Below are 19,158 nucleotides of genomic sequence, written 5' to 3'. Positions count from 1 at the left end.
TGGGAGGATTTGTGAGTTGTGTTTACAAGGTTAAGGTTCATTACATGTTCGTACGAGTCAAATTGGGAGTTAGGAAGAGATGGTCTGTATTGCTCTTGAACATGTACATGGAAGCTTTGATGGACAGAGTTTAAAGTTGAATTCAAAGGTTCACTTGCCTCGAGTAAGCTTGATCTAAACTTATACTTGGTATTTTTGTAAGATTGAGTTAATGGGTTTAAAATTTCTTTTGGATTATCGGGTGGAATTGAGTTATTGAAGTTGAAAGGGTATATTGAATGGACTAATTGAACTCTCTGAATGTTTTGTATAATATTGGGGTTTTATATTCGAGCGTCGTTATGTCACTGGAATTTCTAGGAAGTGTTAATTGGGATGCTTTAAAATTATCTAAGTGGAAGTTTGTATGACTTAGGTGACGAGTTGGTTGGGGATTTTATGATTTTGCGAGGGACTTGGGAGTAATAGCACGTTGGCTGCGATTCCGGTGAGTGGATAGATAACTTATCCGATACACTGTACACACTCCTATGATTCCGCATTCTGATCTTTGATCTGATATTAGGTTATTCGTATGTCCCATCAACTTCTATTGAAATCCTTTGACTGATATACATGTTGGGACAGGTACTGGGACAAGTATCTTTTCTGAAACTTTGACTATTTGGATTCCAATTCTAGTACTGTGATGTTGTCCTAATTCTGATTTTGTTTCTGTTTCCGACTTTGGTATTGTTTTTGTATCGTATGGGTTATGTTGAATCTGACTATGGTCATGAGTTCCTCTCATTGTGATTCCGATATTCGACATGATATTTGATTTCTGTCTCGGATTATCCGACTCTATTTCTATCTAATTGACAATTTGACATTTCTGATCTTCTGTGATTTGGGAGTGACTTTCTATCAGGATACTGTATGCTAACGACAGTAAGCGTTAGCCTTGGTGCACCAAGTATGTTACGGCACTGTGCGTGCTGCTTGTTATGGTATTGTATGTGCTGCCTGTTACCCTGATACGGCACTTCGTGTGCTGCCTGTTACGGCACTTCGCGTGCTGCCTGTTGATTCTGTGCATAAGTCCTCCCGCCTAATTATCGCTAATTGGACAACTGTTGTTTCGTTTGACCTGAGAAAGAACTTGATTTCCATGCTACTTGATTATTCGTCGTCTTCAGTTTGCTTGTCCCCTTTGTATTGCTTAAGTTATTATTCATTCACTGAGTCTTGCGACTCACGCATCATATGTTCATTTTTTTTTCAGATAGAATTGATCCAGCAAGTTTCAATCCGTTCTGAGCTTGTTAGAGTACACCTCGGTTCTGGTAAGCCCAGCACTTGTTCGTGCGGGTACCCCTGTATTTCGCCCATATGTCCTGGTTTGCTACCGAGTTATGTTCTTAGACGCTCCGTTGACTATAGTTAGGTTCATTAAATTTGTATGGTCATTGGGTCCTGTTTATGTGTGAAAAATTGATAAGGTATTGAAGCTTGAAATCATGATCTGTTATTAGGTATGGATATTAATGTTCAGAGGCTTGCTTGACCTTTGTGGGCCTTCAGTCCATCGGGGTCTTGCGCCGGTCACGTGCCCCACTTTTGGGTCGTGACACTTGGAATGCTTGGTCATAAATCGGGCATTATGTAAATCTTCATGCATCACGACGAATGAATGTTTTATATATATGTGTTGCACGAATGACATGAATTGTAAGAATTTACATTAGATGCATGGTGGGTTCCGAGGGTGGTCATGGGCTCACGTTAGGTGTTGGATGTTATTTGGGCACGTACGTGGATGATGGATAGGAGCCTTGTGATGGTCCTAGTCCATAGGATTCCTGTAGCGGTATTTATTACTGCTCGTTGGCTAGTTATTTGACGCTAGACCAGGCGTGGCAGACTGAGATATCACCGTGGGGCCAGCGGTGAGTCGTTGCGACCACATGCATGCCAACCTTCTCTCTAGCGGTTTGAGATTGATGAATGTGTGATTGTGGTATTGATTGGATGCTAGAGAGAGAGGTAGTGCGGTGGATTCTCGTCAGCTTATCGCCGTAGGGCGAGAATCTGATTCACTGGCTTTGGTGTCATTGGTGGAGGATATGGAGGTTCGGTTGGGTTGATCGGGTGTATTAGTTTGCATTGTATTTTGTTGCATTAATTAAACGATGTTTCTTCTCCAACCTTAATATTCTTTACTTGTCTTCTAGTATTTATCCCTACTGAGCCTTCTGCTCACCCTATCTACTTTCCCTCCCCACAGGTGAGACAGGATCTAGTGCACAGGCTGCGGATCAGCAGGAGGACGCGTGATAGAGGTGGCCTGGATTGGCCTGGACTTTTGTGGTTGTGTGACACGTGTGTGTGGATTTATATATATGTATGGTGTGATGTTGGTACGTTTTAGTAGTTTAAGTACATTGATGTACTATGGTTATGGTTGGATTGATGTATGGTGTTGTTTTTGTTGGCCGGGAGTGGTGGCCGTGACTAGTGTGTGTTTGATGATGAATGATGGGGTATGTGTTTGATGGTGGACCTACGGGTCGGTTGATGTTGATGATATTAGAAGTGTTTTTATTGTATGTGATCTGATTACAGGTGGGTTTCCTCAATTTATGGGGAGATGTTGTCGAAATTTTTGGTAAAGTTTATATTGGGTTAGGACGTAACATGTATGATGCACGTGATTGTGTTTGGTGTGAGAGTTTTTGTGTATTTGTCTTTTTCTTCACGCTCCACGGATCGGGGCGTGACATGAAGAGCAGAAAAGAGACGACCTTTGAAGCATGTGAAGTTCAGAAAAGAAAAAAAATCTTCACACCGTGGAGCTATTTATAGAGGATGCCAAGACTGTTAATCCAACTAGGAGATTACTTGCTGAGAGCATCCTAATTCAACTAGGAAGCCTTTAAATTTATCTAGAAGCAGTTTATCCGACAGTTTAGTTACTGACAATTACCACGAGCAGTTACAAGGAGAGGTTACCAGAGGCAGTTAAATCGTCTTAAGAATTATCATAACCGCATCAACTGCCAAATCCCAAACCTATAAATACATATCATTCCACATTTGTAAGGATCATCGACATTCAACTCTAATAAAAGATTAGACTCCGTGGACATAGGTAAGTTGCTGAACCACGTAAACTCCGTTGTTATTCTCTTGAATCTTTCTACTTTAAACATATTTTATACCTCGGTGCAAATTTAGCATCGACAATATATATATATATATATATTCATGTTTATATTATATTATATTATTATGAAATAAAAAACCAAACAATATTTACACTTGAAAAAAAAATACCACTTTTTCTTCTTATAAATACACTCTCAATGTGCTTTTTTTTTTTTTAGTTTGACTGATAAGGCACATATAGGAGGACACAGATTATAAAGTCATGATCCAATTAAGTCCACATAACTACATTAGGTCAACAAGTTGAGAGGACAAAAAAAAACTTTGTGGTTTTAACCATCAAATCATATTTATCGGGATGCAATAGTTTGAGTCATTTTTAAACTTTTTCTTTTTTATTGTTTAGATATACATATTTATATATTTTATTTACTAAAAAACTGTATGATTTAAATATCAAACCAATAATAAATCATCGGGAAAAAAAAAAGAAAAAAAAAACTGAAACTTTATTTATGAAGCTAACAGTTTCAAGAGCCATGCATGCATGCAGCAGAGAATAGTAACATATATGTGTGTGTGTATATATACCTGGGATAAATGCTGTTCTTGACAGATTTCTGTCCGTACTTCCTCCAACGATAACCTTCGTCAAGAATATCATCAGCACTCTTTGTCTGAAACGCAAACCGAAGCTTGCTCGCCTTTCTCATTCTATTTCTACTACTATTGGTCACTGGTTTCCTTTTATCCTTAATATTATTATTAGTAATGATCTTCTCTTCTCCTCCGCCATTTGGTTTTTGTGCACAACCACTACTTTTTTCCATTAATAAGCCCTTGTAATTCTCAACCATTAATCCACTTTGAGCAGAGACCCAATCAATATTTTCAGGAAACACTAATACTTGTTGATGATCAATAGTAGTAGAAGGAGGAGGTGGAGGACGCAATATTGAAGACGATGGAAGCATTAGTGCCGGAGGTGCGAAGAGATCATAGAGCGGCATTGACGGTGGCGGTGGTGGGGCTTCGTGGTGCTGTTCTTGCATGATATTGTTTGAGGGTTATTGATTTTAGAGAGAGGAGGAGCATTTGTGAAAGGATGGTTATAAGGGTTGGGGTGGGTCAAAATAAAATGGTGTGGGAAGGTGAGAAGAGGTTGGGCAGACCCACACACACACACACACCTATAGAGAGAGAGAGAGTATGTAATGTGTGTTAAATGGACAAATTCCATGTCTTGCAACCAAGGGTAAACCCAACTAAATCTCACCTACTTCCGTTCAACTGCCCGTTCCCTTCCCCTTCTTGTTATGCATATGTGCAACAACAAGACGTGCCCAACAACATTCATCATCGTTATCACTAATGCATGCACGCGTATATATGTTACTATGTATTAGCCACTGATAATTAACTAATCCTCTCTCTCTATTTCTTTTTAACAGCTTTTTTAAATAGGGCTATATATACACGTTTTTGAAAATCTAATTAATATTGATAGAATATGGATTAAGCTTTGTGAATTGTGATGGTCTAATAATCGTTAATTAATTTTCATTTTATCTTAAAGGGTTAAAAATTTGGGTTAAAAATTTGAGTTAAACTAACTAATTAATACCACAAGAATCAGCACCGATCTTAACAGTTAGTACGTAAAGAGTTTTCCTCTTATTAGGAGGGTGTGGATTTGATTCCTACCGAACCTATATATGGGATTTCTATATGTTTATCCGGAACACATGACTTGTAAGCTATTGTGGGAGACCCAATAACACACTTGAAAAAGTACTCTTTTTTTTTTTTTTTGAGAAAACACTTGAAAGAGTATTGGCATGAATGTTTTGTTGTTCCATGTTATATTGTAACAAGGATAAATCTTTTTAAATTAAGAATATGCATCCCTATGTTCGATTACAATAAAAAAAATATATTTCTCAATGATATTTCAAAAAAAAATTCGTTCTGGGGCTATTGTGGCTATGGATTTTGGTCCAACTTATCCTGTCAATCATCAAGTAAGAAACTTATGTGTATGCAGTTTTAACGATCTGATTTTAGATCAATATCGGATGTCCAAAGAATAAAATTTTATGATATCGTTCTTGGTTAACAGAAATATGGTAACAAGAAGATTCAACAGTACTTTACAAGATCGATATTTCCATTCTTATAGAAAGGATTTTGAAACTAGTATTGAAATTAAGGTGTTGCTTATTATAAGCATATATGGGTGAGGGATTTTGAAACTAGTATAGAAAGCGCATATTATATATATATACACAGGATTTCACAAAGTGATATTGAAATTAGAAGGTTTATTATAAAGAGCTACAAAAATGAAAATATCACTGTGTCTAAATCCTGTGTGTGTTAGGCTGACGCTTAAGCTCATTCTCAGGCAACACAGCTGTTTTAAAAGAGTCATGATTAGGTCACCCACCATACTTTTCTAGATTCTTCCCTTCTCTAAACCCCACCCACCAATATAAAATGACAAAAGAATATTTTTCATCCCTTAATTATTGGTTGGGTTTCATTTCGTCCCTTAACTATTTTTTTTCCCTTTTTCGTCCCCCAATTATGGAAACGTATCATGTTTATCCCTCGAATAAATTCGGCCATTGAAAAATCCTACGTGACATCATATTATTCTTCAGATCAGGTTTTTTCCAACCTCAATCTCACTTAAAATGACGAAAATGATACTTTTCAATAGTTGAGGAACGCAAATGGGAGAAAAAAAGCTTAGGGATAAAAATGAAACTCGCCCCATAGTTGAGGGACGAAAAATATCTTTTTGCCAATATAAAATTATTCAAGGGGCTTGCTTGAATGGGTATTTTAGATAGTTAAGTGGGGAGGGTTAAATGGAGGGAAAATTTTATTTACACCACATAAATTACTAAGTTTACACAACTTTTTGATTTTTTTTATTTACATATATATCCTTATTTGGAATTACAAATATACCCTTTATTAAAAATAAATATTAAATATGTATTTACATATTATACTAGAAACTTATAAGTTTACAAACAAATTCTCTCAAAAAGAGATAATTCTATAGGCCAAAAATTTTTCAACGCAAGATTTATTGAAGATGGAAGATAACGATTCACATAAAGATTATACGAATGACTATCTGCTTCAATAACTTGAAAAGAACATTGTCGACTATATAAAGAATGGTGATGGCGTAGAGGTAAGTTTTTTAGGGTTTGTCTCATATACGAAACGATCAACAAATATCCTCTGATTATTTGTCTAATCCAATTTTATGAATCTAAATCAATACAAGGTACCGATATATTTGAGAAAAAGGTTTTGAGTTGGGTTTGAGTTTGGGTTATTGTGGTTTTTTGTTTGTCTAGAACTCTGTCTGTGTTGTAGTTTCAATGTTGATTAGGTTTCTTACTGGTTGTTTTCATCCTTGGCAACAACTGGGTTACGTGTTAGTGATAATTTTTTTTTTAATGTGGCTGCCTAGAACCTATCATACCCAATTGTCGAAATCCCTTCTTCTTCTTTCTTTGTTGTCAACCTCCAAAAGATCTCCCCTTATTGACTTGTAATGAGGTATTTATATATGTTTTAAACTCTCCCCAACCTCCTAAGGTCTTCAATAATAATAAACACATAAACCTCAAAGGAAACTTCTAAAACAAGTCGAACTTCTAATTCTCGGATTTTATTCTGTCGAGCATCTGTTGAGTGCCTGTTGAGGGCTAGCTGCTGGTCAATATTGTGACATCTATGCTCGAGCATGGGTTGAGCAGTTGTTGAGCGTAAGGAGTTGAAAAGGCGCAAAAATATAATTTATGCAAAATCTGATCTTATTTCGATAAACAAAACGTCAATTCAACCTAAAAACATAAGCAAAAAGGTGTATAATAATATGAGCATCACATATCAATACCATCTTACCAATTTCAAAGTCAATTATATCCGTTTTCTAGGTATAATGTTATCAAGTTTGGAGTACATATGTTAATTTCAATTAACGATGGTTTAAGGGACTTCTGATTTAGCAGTGTTGTCATGAATATAGAGGTGTATGAATTTCAAAAATTTGTTCAATTTTGACGAAACAATCATTGCCAAATATTTGACTAAAATACATAATATAATTTTAATTTAATTGATGAGGTGTGTAAACTTAAAACTTTTAATGAGGTGTGTAAACTTAACACTTTGTTAATCATGATTTTATAAATTAAGGGTAATTTAGGATATCCATTAAATATTTGGTGTAAACTTATCAAATATGGATGTAAACTTATAAGGTAAAAAAAATGATGTAAACTTAGTACTTTATGTGGTGTAAATAAAATATCCCTAAATGGAGAGGAGTAAGAGCAACTCCAACAGTGCATGTTTGCTAGAAAATGAATGCTCTTTGTTAATCTAACTAATGGGTTATGGACTCGTGGTAGAAAATCATGTACACTAATGTCATTTTGGGGAAACAAAATTAATGGATCAAACTAACAGGCTTGGAAATTGGATGGATCACTTGCTGGCTTGTTTTATGATAGTTAGGGCTCACATATCTTTTTTGACCTAACTTTTCTTCTTCTTTTTATTTTTGTTGGGACCCACATCTCAAAGACACCAATTATATTTTCTTCCAAACATCAACTATCTGTTTTTTGGGCACACACATAAAAAGTAAGGCAAACAAATTTATACCATTATACAAAAACAAAAGACATTATATTTTCATTCCTAATCACATCAACGAAACACGTCTCTTAACAACATTTGCTGCCCTCAATAGTAATGAGTAAAGGTCTCCCATAACTCTCCCTCCTAACTCTACTTAACTCTTCATTTTCCAATCCAAACAAAACCTAAATCAGAGTGACATTCTCTAACGTGTTCCTCCTCTTTCTAGCGCGAGAGGGTGCGGTGAACAAAGCTCGATTTTTTCTATGCTACTTGCATCTTTGCCGCTCAGATCCATATGTGGTTCCTCAATCATTCTAACCACATATATCCTGTCATCAACAGAAAATTTCCATACCTTCCAGGAGTTCCAGCGAAGGAACATAAGCTTAGTTTACATTATAAGTTATAACCAGAGAAACATGATGCTCATAAATTATAACACTAATTCTGAAAATCATACATGTTTTGGGACAAAAATTTGTGAGCAAGGAGAAAATGAAAGGCGTAAGGGAACTCCAAACAATTATGAACAATGTAGTTATCAGAACAAAGGCTTCTTTCCATTTAACATTCCCAGTAGGTGATCGAGGACTTCTCCCCCTCCGTCTCGCAGACCAGAATGCATGTATTCATTTGTTATCCAAAGCCTAATCCCTGATATCTGCGAAGCTGTCTCCATTACCAGCTTAAAATTAACATACATGTCTTCATAATAAACAGCCGCTGCAGCAGGTACCTGGCAGCAATGTCAACAAATATGTTAAAAAAAGCCTTCACGTTCACGCTAATTAGAAAATTGAGTTAAGACTTAAACATTAAGTTGTAACATGAAAGGCAGCATACCTTATTATTGTTCAGCGCAGAAACGTCATATAAAGGAGGCCAATCTTTTTTCTCAGCCAATAAATTGGCAGCGTCTTTAAATGGCTTCAAGGCATGAATTTCATCAAACATCCAGGGGAATATCATCTGCAGATGCAAAGAGCCAAGGAATCAATTTACTTGTGTGCCGTAAATATGTGCCAAGCAAATCAGTGCCGATCAATTGCAGTGGTGAACATATGTTTTAGAATTTCTTGCCCAGGATGCCATATTATCGGAAATCACTAGATAAATACCATCTCCAAGAACATTCAAATTGACATAAGTGCATTATCAGTCTCATCTACTTTGGTAACTACATCCCAATGATAAGATGCAAGGCCTTGAAATTCACTAGGCTTAAGGAAAAACAGTCCTATCATTAGTAGTCTTAGACTCTTAGAATGTGTTAGGATTGAGGGATTTGGAAATGTGTTTAAATTGAGGGATTTGGAAATGTGTTTGAATTGAGAGATTTGGGAGAAGGGAAGGGAAGAGAAAGGAGTTTTCCCCCAATTCTCTTGTTTGGATAGTTTAGAAAAATTGAGGAGAGGGATTTGAAGAGAATTGAGGGGAAGATTTCATCAAATTTTTGTCAAACTACTTCCTCCCAAAATGGGGTCATTTGGAGGGAAATGATGGTTGAATTAAGTTATTTATAAGTTAAAAACTTATTTTACTTTTGTACATAATACTTTAACATAAAATAATGATAAATTAGTAAATCAAACCAATTATGTTCCCGTTGATGTTTTCATAAACTCATGTAGCCGATCCCAAACTTTTGGGATAAAGACTTTGATGATGATGATGATGATGTTCTTTTATGATGGCTATCTACCAAGAAAAATAACAAATCCTTCCCTTTCTCTTTTTTCTTTTTTTATCTATCCAAACATGAGAAAGGGAAAAATACTCTACCTTCCATTCTCTTCCCTTCTCTTTCTTCCCTTCCCTTCCCCCAAATCCCTCAATCCAAACACACTCTAAGTTTCTACAGCAGCACCATATGATCCAGGTATTCTAGCATGTCCTACATGCTTTAAGGTTCACAAGAATAACAGTCCACCTGGGAGTCTATGTTAAATTTATTTATCCAATCCCACAAATGGTTCAACCTCCACAGAAGTTCAAATGCTGCAAGCTTTCAAGCACCTCTTAAATTAATGTGAGGCTCATATGAAGAATTACAATCAAAGTTATCAAGACTTCAAGAAAATTTCGAAGAACAAACCTCTACATTAATCAGTGACGAAGGAATGTCAAAGAAGTGCATAGTACGAAGAAAGTACATGAGGGAGTCTCTCAAGCTATAGAGATACATTGCATACTTATCTACTTAAGAACAAAAAATGAAGAAGAAGGAATTTAGGTTCATTGCATTTGTACCCAAAAAATATGTTTTGTTTTCTAATATATTTTTTGTTCTTGGACATTGAACATCCTCTTGTTGATGCAAATATTCTTATCAAATATCACAACCTTCTTCTAAACATAATCCAATAGGATCAAATAAATTTTGGTTTTCCAAGAATGTCAAATGCAAATGATTCTTATTATTTAAGCACAATGACACAATTTACACCTACCTCTCCAGTGAAAAGTACAGGACGGCCTTCTTTTGCAGCCCTGATTGCATCAAATTTGCTTTCATTTTCAGCTCTTATTTTTTGAGCAGACCACTGTGATGATGCACCCTACAAAAAGAAATGCAAGCAAAACTTTAGGACACTTCAATAAAAAGATTATCGGGTACATGTATAAGGTTACACAACTAAATCCAGCAAAGCCTCGTTTACATTGTTGGATATGGCTTCAGGAATCTTAGTCAAGAAATGTTTTATTTAAAAAGAGAAAGAGCTGACCACACAAAGTTGTATTGGCATAAATCCCAACTATAATATTCATAAGTGTTACAAGAGAAAAATGCCTACCTGACAGTATATAGACTCATGCATAAGTGCGTAGAGAGGGTTTGTATGAAAAGACGACCAATTCTCAAACTGCAGACATTAAATACTTCAAGGTCAAAGTTAAGAACGCAATTTGAAGCCCTAGATTATGGCTGAAAAGGAAGTTGTAGCTTTCTTACCGCATTAAGAAAGTAGTGACTGATTCTTCTTGGTGCTCCTGGAACTAGAATAGGATCCCAGGCCCTCTCAAACCTGTAGATCACTCAATGAAAATAATTAAATGAATAAGAAAATAATAAAGAAGTTGCAGATTGATTCTAGAAAACTTTTACGCTCCACGATCCTTACATGTAGTGTAAACGTTCAAAACCTGCACTAGATCCTAAACCGGAAAGACCAAGAAGTTGCAGTCCTCTTGGAGTCAAGATGCCCCCAGATGGAAGAGGCACCTACAGGAAGAGTAAAAAGGTTAGGATTCTGCATATTCAGATAAAGTTTTTGGCTGAGAACCTCCTTAGACTCTCACCCCGCCTCCTTCTGATCCTGCTAGATATTGTACAATTTCACGAACAACTTCAATATCTTGAGGAAATCTCTTGTAGTACTTTTCATTTTGGCAAGAAACCTGCTCAAAGCCAGCGTGATACACAGAATCTGCAGTGCAACCATGACCTACAGGAGGAATTCCTCCAGTCAAAAGAACTTGCTTTAGTCCTTGTGGCGCAAAGCTCAGATAGGAAACCGCACAAAAACCACCATAGCTCTGCAAGAGAAGAGGAACAAGCTGCTATCAAATTTTTGACATGTCCAGCTATAAATGCACTACAAACGAATTGTAAAAAAAAAGACCAAACTGGCAGTTATGAAGCAAAATGGCATAACTGAACAGTGACGGCAGTAATTGGGTTACAAGAAGGATAAGTCCTGATCTTGATAGCACAAATGGGATAAAGGACAAACAGAGTGGATGGAGATGGACCATGACTTTCCACTAAGACAAAACCCAAGCAAACCACAAACTGCAAAAATAATCTTGATACCTGACCCAAAACTGTCCAAGGCCCAGCATCAGGAACAAGACGGACTCTAATGAACTCAGCATCATTCACTATATTGTCGGCTCGAAAATGCATTAAGTAGTCAGCCAAATCCTTTGCAGACTTAAATTGCAACATAGAGGATGCCGTCAAAGGAGTTGATAAGCCTGTTCCTCGCTGAAAGAAAAATACATCAGCAGGAGCAAAAGAAAAGAAAAGATGAAGGCAGTAAATTTTCAATAAATCATTGCCCTACGGAAATGTCAGTTAAACCATGCCTGATCCATCAATATAACACGGAATTCTTCACATGCTTTCTGTATCCATCCACTAGCTTCAGTTGGTCGTGGGCACTCAAAGCCTGGCCCACCTTGTAAGTATAGCAGGTATGGCAGAGGCTGCTCTTCTTTCCCAACTGCAAAAAGGATTTTGAGTCAGCAAGCAACAAGAACTTTCAAAGTGATGAAGGAGGCAGAGGCACTATATTTTTTTCATACAAAGAATCCCTTGTATAAAACCAACTTAACTTGCCTATACTAAAGAGTAAAGACTGAGTCAGCAAGCAACAAGAACTTTCAAAGTGATGAAGGTGGCAGAGGCACTATATGTTTTCATGCAAAGAATCTCTTGTATAAAACCAACTTAACTTGCCATAATCTAGGCTTTATACCATAACTATATTTTCACTGTTAAATGGTCAAAACATGAATTTTTGTTTCCAAATAGTTTTGTCATGGTACCAATACACTTGATCTATGACATCACCACTGTTGTCAGAGCCACTCAACTTATCATATAGACTAGCCCAGCATCACATTAATGCTAATATTTAGACGTTGTTACAGAAAGTTAAAAGAAAACAAAAGTGAAATTTTAGTTTGTATAGAGTACTCTCTTTTTTTTTTTGCCAAATCTAGTCCTAAAAGCAAAGGTGAACTTCTTAATGTCGTATTGTTTGTGGTATTAAGATCGAAAATATCAAATCAAGTAACATATTTAAAGGAGAACCGAACTAACCGTCGTCAGAACTTTAAATCAACTGCATCTATGAGAAGACTTTAAAATTTCAAATATCACAAAAGCTGACACAGAACAAAAAAATCCAATGAATTCACTAAAACACAGAAACTCTGGCTTATAGACTTTGGGCATAAAAAAGGCGTCGCATTCTCTGCTTGAAAGCACAGTAGCAATATGAGAAACTCGCAGACTGATGCAATTATTTACATAAATATTGCACTTAAAAGTGTTATTGCCTATAGAAGAAGACCCGATCCAACAAATCGAATGGATTATCATCACCCGAATATTCAAACATACAATCATACAATATCAATTAAGTTTAAAATTGGTTAATGAGACTATAAAAGACAATACCAGCAACGACTTCGCGAGCAACGACGGTGATATTAAGAGAAGCTCTGGGTTCACGGGAGTAATCCAGAGGGACGGTGAAGCGGTGGTCGCGAAGCCGGAGGTTCGGCACCGAGAACCAATTCCCGGCAACATGATCCGGTGTGAAACAGGAGGCGGCGGCAGAGGCATCAGATCCGACCATGGCGGTTACAGTACGAACTGAGATCCGGTAAGAGTTTAAGCAGATAACTCTAGTGGCCGAGAGTACAGAAACAGTCCGGGAAGAGCGAAAGAGTGGGAGTACCGACTGAGTTGCGATCATTTTGGGTAGCAGGTAGCGACTTCCTCTTATTCCTATATTCGAGTCTCGCTGTTGACACGTGTGGGATGCTTTTTCAGATCTGGTATCCGGGGCCCACTAAGTTATCCAAAATTCCAAATGATCAGCCAATCGATGCCAAAAAGACACAGACGTAGACGGTTCGATTCAACTTGTATATTGGAGTTACGGTACCTGCAGTGCAGTGGAAACTGCAGACAGTCCCTGCAGTTCCACTGCAGCCCTTGGATGTAGTTTCAAGTGTGGGACCCATTTTGTCTTTAATGTCAAAAAGTAGATCAAACGGCTCATAATTCCACTGCCTGCAGTATACACTGCAGGCACCCCCATTATTCAGGGAAAATAGATAGGGTTTAGTAGTTTCTATTCAATCTGTTTCTTCAACCTACGGCTACGAACACCATGATTCGAGCGCTCTCTGCTTCAAACCAATCAAAATTCCTCTTCCTTCTTCTCAGACCCCAAAACCCCATAACCAATTCTTCCTCTCTTCGCCTTTGCACTACACCCACTTCGCAATCACCATATCCAGGCAGTGATGATTCACTAATTACCGAAGCTCTCCAACTTCTCCAATCATCGCAAGATGAGTGGAACAAGACTGACCGTCTCCGTTGCCTCCTCTCCTCGGCTTCTTCTCCTCCTAGCGTTTCCATTCAGATCACTCGCCGCCTCCCCTCCTCGTCTCTCGCCCTCAGATTCTTTGATTATCTGCGCGAAAGTTCCCCTTCATTGGACACGGCTCTATTGTCTTCCACCTTCCAAGCTGTTCTTGAACTCGCTAGCCGCGAACCCGATGCTCAGACCAAGCTACCTGAGCTTTTCAATACCTCTAAAGAGCATAATCTGCCGCTTACTATCAATGCTGCTACGCTGCTCATGCGCTGCTTTTGGAGTTTTGGGATGGTGGATGAGTCGCTCGCTGTGTTCAATGAACTCGACCCATTTCTTAGAAACACCCACGTTCGCAATGTGTTGATCGGTTTGCTGCTGAAATCGGGGCGTCTCCATGATGCGCTTCATGTGCTTGATGAAATGCTCCAACCGGAAGCTGAGTGGAAGCCGGATGAGATTACTGCAGATATTGTCTTTTCTTCGTTGCTAAGGAGAGAAAGGTCACGGGGGAGTATGGGGGAGGAGGATATTGTTGAATTAGTATTGAAGTTTGGTGAACATGGCGTTTCCCCTAATTCTGTATGGCTCACAAAATTGATTGCTGGGCTGACTAGAAATGGAAAGATTGCACGAGCTTGGGATCTTTTGAATGAAATGATGAAAATGGGCGCTAAAGTAGAAGTGGCATCCTGCAATGCACTTTTGACAGCTCTAGGAAGGCATAGCGAGTTTAAGAAAATGAATGGGTTAATGGAAAAGATGAAGGAAATGGATATTCAGCCCGATGTTGTTACTTTTGGGATTCTTATAAATCATTCGTGCAAATATAGGAGGGTCGATGAGGCGCTGGAGGTGTTTGAAAGGATGAATGGAGGGAAAGAGAGTGATGCTATTTCTGTTCGACCTGATGTGATTATTTACAATACTTTGATAGATGGATTTTGCAAAGTGGGGAGGCAACAGGAAGGATTGGGTTTGGTGGAAAGAATGAGAAGCCAAACTGGTTGTGCCCCAAATACTGTTACTTATAATTGCTTGATTGATGGGTTTGCCAAAGCTGGTGAGATCGAGAAGGCGCGAGAGTTGTTTGATCAGATGATCAAGGAAGGGGTTTTGCCAAATGTGATCACTCTAAACACTGTGGTTGATGGTATGTGCAGACATGGCAGAATCAGTGCCGCAGTTAATTTCTTTAATGAGATGCAAAGCTTTGGTCTGAAAGGCAATGCTACTACTTATACTGTGTTAATCAATGCCTTTTGTAATGTCAATAATATTGACAAGGCATTAGAATTGTTTGATCAAATGTTGACAAAACGATGCCCTCCGGATGCAATTGTTTACTATACCCTGATCTCTGGTCTGAGCCAAGCAGGAAGGTTGGATGATGCCAGCTCCATTGCATCAAAGGCAAAAGAGGCTGGTTATGGCCTTGATGTTGTTTGCTATAATACTCTGATTGGAGGATTTTGCAGGAAGAATGATATCCACAGAGCTTTTGAGATGATCAAGGAAATGGAGGAAGTTGGAGTGAAGCCTGATTCTGTTACATATAACTCTTTAATTTCCTTTTTCAGCAAATCTGGGAATTTAAGAACTGTCCATAGAATGTTGAAAAAAATGATTAAAGACGGTCTGGTTCCTACTGTTGTTACCTATGGGGCTATAATTGAATCGTATTGCATAAAAGGAAAAGTTGATGAAGCCATGACGGTTTTCGAAGATATGTGTTCTGCTTCAAAGGTTCCACCCAACACTGTAATATACAATATCCTGATAAACGCGCTGTGTAAGAATAATGATATAGAACAAGCTCTGTTCTTAATGGATCAGATGAAATTAAAGAGAGTGAGGCCAAATACCACCACATATAATGCTATGTTCAAATGTCTTAAGGAAAAGAAATGGTTGGAGAAAGCATTTGAATTGATGGATGGAATGATTGAGCAGGCGTGTAATCCAGATTACATAACCATGGAAATACTTACAGAGTGGCTATCGGCTGTTGGTGAGACACATAAATTGAGAAGGTTTGTGCAAGGATTCCAGGTTCAAGCTTAAGCTTCTACTGCCTACAGATCTATGGGTACAACAGTTGTCAGTAGTGCAGAAAATTTTGATCATATTGATGTTGCGAATCTTCCTGCTTCTCTTTTTGGCGTTTAAGTTGTTTCATAATATAGTTTACTTTATGAGTTGTCTCTTCTACAAAGATTTCTACACATCTTTATAATATTGAGATGCCTTTGTTGCTGGTGAATGCTCATCTGTCTGGACATTTTCCCTATCTTTGGGTTCTCCATTTTTTTTTCTTATGTCAAATTATTGCACTTCTAAAATTCTTGAGCAGGTAGAATGGGTACTATCGGCTGAACAAAAAGCAATGGATTACAGGTCTCTGATAATGGAATTTCTTCTGATCATCGTTCAACAAGTGCCTGCTAGGGTACAGCCTACTTGACAAACTCAGAGCCTCTTGAACTTTGCAAGCCGATGTCTGAAGGATTTCTTGAAAATGCTGGGGTAGGAGATTCTCAGAGTGTAAAAAACATGTTGTCTCCATTGAGATTTAGAAATGACATTTCCTCAATGGCATTTTATGATTTCATATGTTGATGGTGAATCCACTTTTCGCGATAAACCTTTACGTCTAACTCTGCAGTTTTGGAAAATCACAGTTTCCTTAGGAAAAAAAAACAACCATATTTTCCTTCATGAAGCCTTTTCCCTTCGCAATTTGAGAAAATCAATATCTTTTCTCCTTTTCCCTCTAATTACATAGTTTACACAATGTTTCCGGGCCTCCTGTTTGGTTTCCTTTCAGATTTTGGATAGCCGAAAATGCAAAATATTTGATGTTCTTTGTTCTTGATATAAAATAATATTTGCTCTTCTATTGGCTAGGGATGTTGCACATCTTTCCCATGTACTTGAGGCTGCATTTCCCATGGTAGAAGGTCTTAACAAGCAAGCATTCCTCTCTGAAATGGTAAGTAGTTACAAGACTAACGACTATTAGGTGTACCATTTCATTTCTTTATTGACTTACAAATCTTTTGACATTTGCAATAATCCATTGGGATTTGTTTGTCAGGAAAAAAAAAAGAGGTTTCTGGAGAAATATGCTCCACGTTAGTGTCCAATGTAATAAGCCATATTAAATTACTGGAAATATTTTCATATACAACGAAAAAAAGAAAAAAGAACCCACCACCTCTCAATTTGCAGAACCACTGAAGATGCATGGTTTGAAAAGTTTTGAGATCTTCGAGAGTGAGCAAAAGTTCTGTCTCGATTATTTTCCTATAATTGACTAGCCATCATCTAAATCATCGTTCATTGCTGAGAATGCGAATCCATTGTTATCTTTTAGCCACCAGTTTTTGACCATGATAGCTGCTGGTTTTCAAAAACTCTCTGGTTGTGAACAGCCGCTATGGATGGTTTTAGTGTTTACTACACTAAATGCCGCCATTGACGATTCGCAAGTACTGTCTGTCTGTATCTTTCAATGTCCTAATTATTGGAAAATGACAAGAAATTATTTCTTCGATTAGCCTTTTTTCTGAAAATGTTTTTGAGTAGAAAAAAAATCAATGGGGGCACTGTACTGGATTCTTTTGTTCACATAAGATCCAGCTTTAACTGGCGCATGCAAGCTGGAGCAATTCAAAATGTTAATTCGTTTTATGGAAATTGCTGCTTAATCTCTGGCAGGAGTTCACCTTTTAACCACCAAGGTGCTCACTCTTTTTGGTTTCACGGTGATGAGGACTTCTCATCTAGGGATTTTCCTGAGCGTGCTTTGAACAACTTCACTCCAGGGCTTTGAGAATTTCAGCACTTTAGTTTCAGGGCCCAAACTGTTGATTCCAGTTTTTCTTTTTTTCTTTTGGCTTTCCAGGAAAATATAAATTTAGCATTCTAGATCTCACTTTACTGGGGATCTTTTGTCCTCTTCAGAATGGCCAACGTCTTTATTTTATCTCCTGAAAGCCTTTCCAGCTTGTTTTGAAGGCATGCCTAGTATCTGAAAAGATGCAGAAAGGTATCATATATTCAAATACAGGGAATAGGGAGCATTCTTCTTGGGACATTTTTTTTGGCTCATAAATGTATTCTGAACTGTACTACAAGATAGTTGCATCATACATTTAAATTATCAAAATATTAAGAAGGGTGATTTTGAGTCATATTTAGATTGAAGGTTGGTTTACAAAGGGATAAATTGTTCTTTTATGAAATGACTTTTTTTTGTCTGCAAAATTCGTGTTTATTCAACAAAGAGAGGACTACGACCTTGCATCTAGACTTTCAGAGTGGCTGTAGTATACGATATCCTGATAGAATTGGTGGGTGGTTGGAAAGCATTGGAATCAATGGATAGAATGATTGAGCAAGCTTGTCAGCAGTTGGTGAGACAGATAAAAATCGAGAAACTTTGCGCAAAGGATACCAGGTCTAAGCTAGCCTTCTGCAAGAAGTGGACGTAGGTATTATTTCCCAGTCGACTCCCCAAGTTTTGATCTTTGATATTGGGGCTTCAAGCCTGAATCGATTACTTATCTTCATTTTTCAAATTTGCAGGAGTCTGGTCAAATTGATGTTGCAATGTGCTCCACAACGTATCCTCGTCGGACGCTCAGGAATTAAACAGAATGGAGTTAGAGATACCATAATCCCAATTCATGACTTCATGTTGGTGTGTTACTGAGTTAGTAGCAATTTCACTGTTTCTTATTCACAATGCTGAGTTATATTTTGTTTCTTCTGATTGCATCGCCATGGCTTTGACTTTGCAAGTTTTTTTACTCATTTCCTAACCACACCCTTTTCTTTTTCCTTTTTTTTTTGTTTTCCTTAGGTTCTTAGGCGAGATGTTATATAGAATGATTCATGTAATGATGCAACCAAAGAGGGAAGTGATCACTTCTTGTCTGAACTCCATTCCTAGTACATTTTTTTACGTTTTCTTCTTGGAGACTGGTACTTGGAATGAGGCTTGTAGACATATATATGCGTCCATGTGTATACACCAGAAACAAGGATTGATTGCATTGGACTGGACTTTTGAAACAGAGTAGGAGTCAATCTTGTTGATTGTACTCGAATCAATGTCAAAACAATATTTTAAAAAAGTCAATCTAAGATTTTTGGTTCCCCAAATTACACTTTGAATAATGCTACGGATCCAAAAAAAAGATGACCTTCATAT

The 19,158-nt window shown here is 37.6% G+C and overlaps 3 protein-coding genes across 3 annotated transcripts; 1 reads left to right on the top strand and 2 right to left on the bottom strand.

The window, feature by feature from the left end:
• Positions 1-2,821: 2,821 nt before the first annotated feature.
• On the bottom strand, positions 2,822-4,199 carry LOC119981839 (probable WRKY transcription factor 12). Its single transcript, XM_038824982.1, has 2 exons — positions 3,739-4,199; positions 2,822-2,894 (listed from the first exon to the last, which is right to left on the bottom strand). Exons 1-2 carry the CDS (start codon positions 4,197-4,199, stop codon positions 2,822-2,824), a joined length of 534 nt encoding a protein of 177 aa, XP_038680910.1.
• A 3,954-nt stretch (positions 4,200-8,153) lies between these two features.
• Positions 8,154-13,357, bottom strand: LOC119982435 (proline iminopeptidase-like). The gene is made up of 10 exons (XM_038825809.1): positions 13,010-13,357; positions 11,911-12,047; positions 11,636-11,809; positions 11,122-11,358; positions 10,944-11,044; positions 10,775-10,847; positions 10,617-10,685; positions 10,272-10,379; positions 8,665-8,790; positions 8,154-8,557 (listed from the first exon to the last, which is right to left on the bottom strand). Exons 1-10 carry the CDS (start codon positions 13,308-13,310, stop codon positions 8,363-8,365), a joined length of 1,521 nt encoding a protein of 506 aa, XP_038681737.1. The 5' UTR covers positions 13,311-13,357; the 3' UTR covers positions 8,154-8,362.
• A 143-nt stretch (positions 13,358-13,500) lies between these two features.
• Positions 13,501-18,919, top strand: LOC119982434 (pentatricopeptide repeat-containing protein At3g61520, mitochondrial-like). The gene is given in 5 exon segments (XM_038825808.1): positions 13,501-16,466; positions 16,848-16,932; positions 18,230-18,436; positions 18,531-18,645; positions 18,808-18,919. A coding segment is annotated over 1 exon segment (2,379 nt). The 5' UTR covers positions 13,501-13,730; the 3' UTR covers positions 16,110-16,466; positions 16,848-16,932; positions 18,230-18,436; positions 18,531-18,645; positions 18,808-18,919.
• Positions 18,920-19,158: the final 239 nt, after the last annotated feature.

This window comes from Tripterygium wilfordii, chromosome 17 (genome assembly GCF_013401445.1).
Source record: "Tripterygium wilfordii isolate XIE 37 chromosome 17, ASM1340144v1, whole genome shotgun sequence".
Taxonomy (NCBI): domain Eukaryota; kingdom Viridiplantae; phylum Streptophyta; class Magnoliopsida; order Celastrales; family Celastraceae; genus Tripterygium; species Tripterygium wilfordii.
Note: the sequence above shows the minus strand (reverse complement) of the source record. Positions and strands in the feature narration are given on the sequence as shown.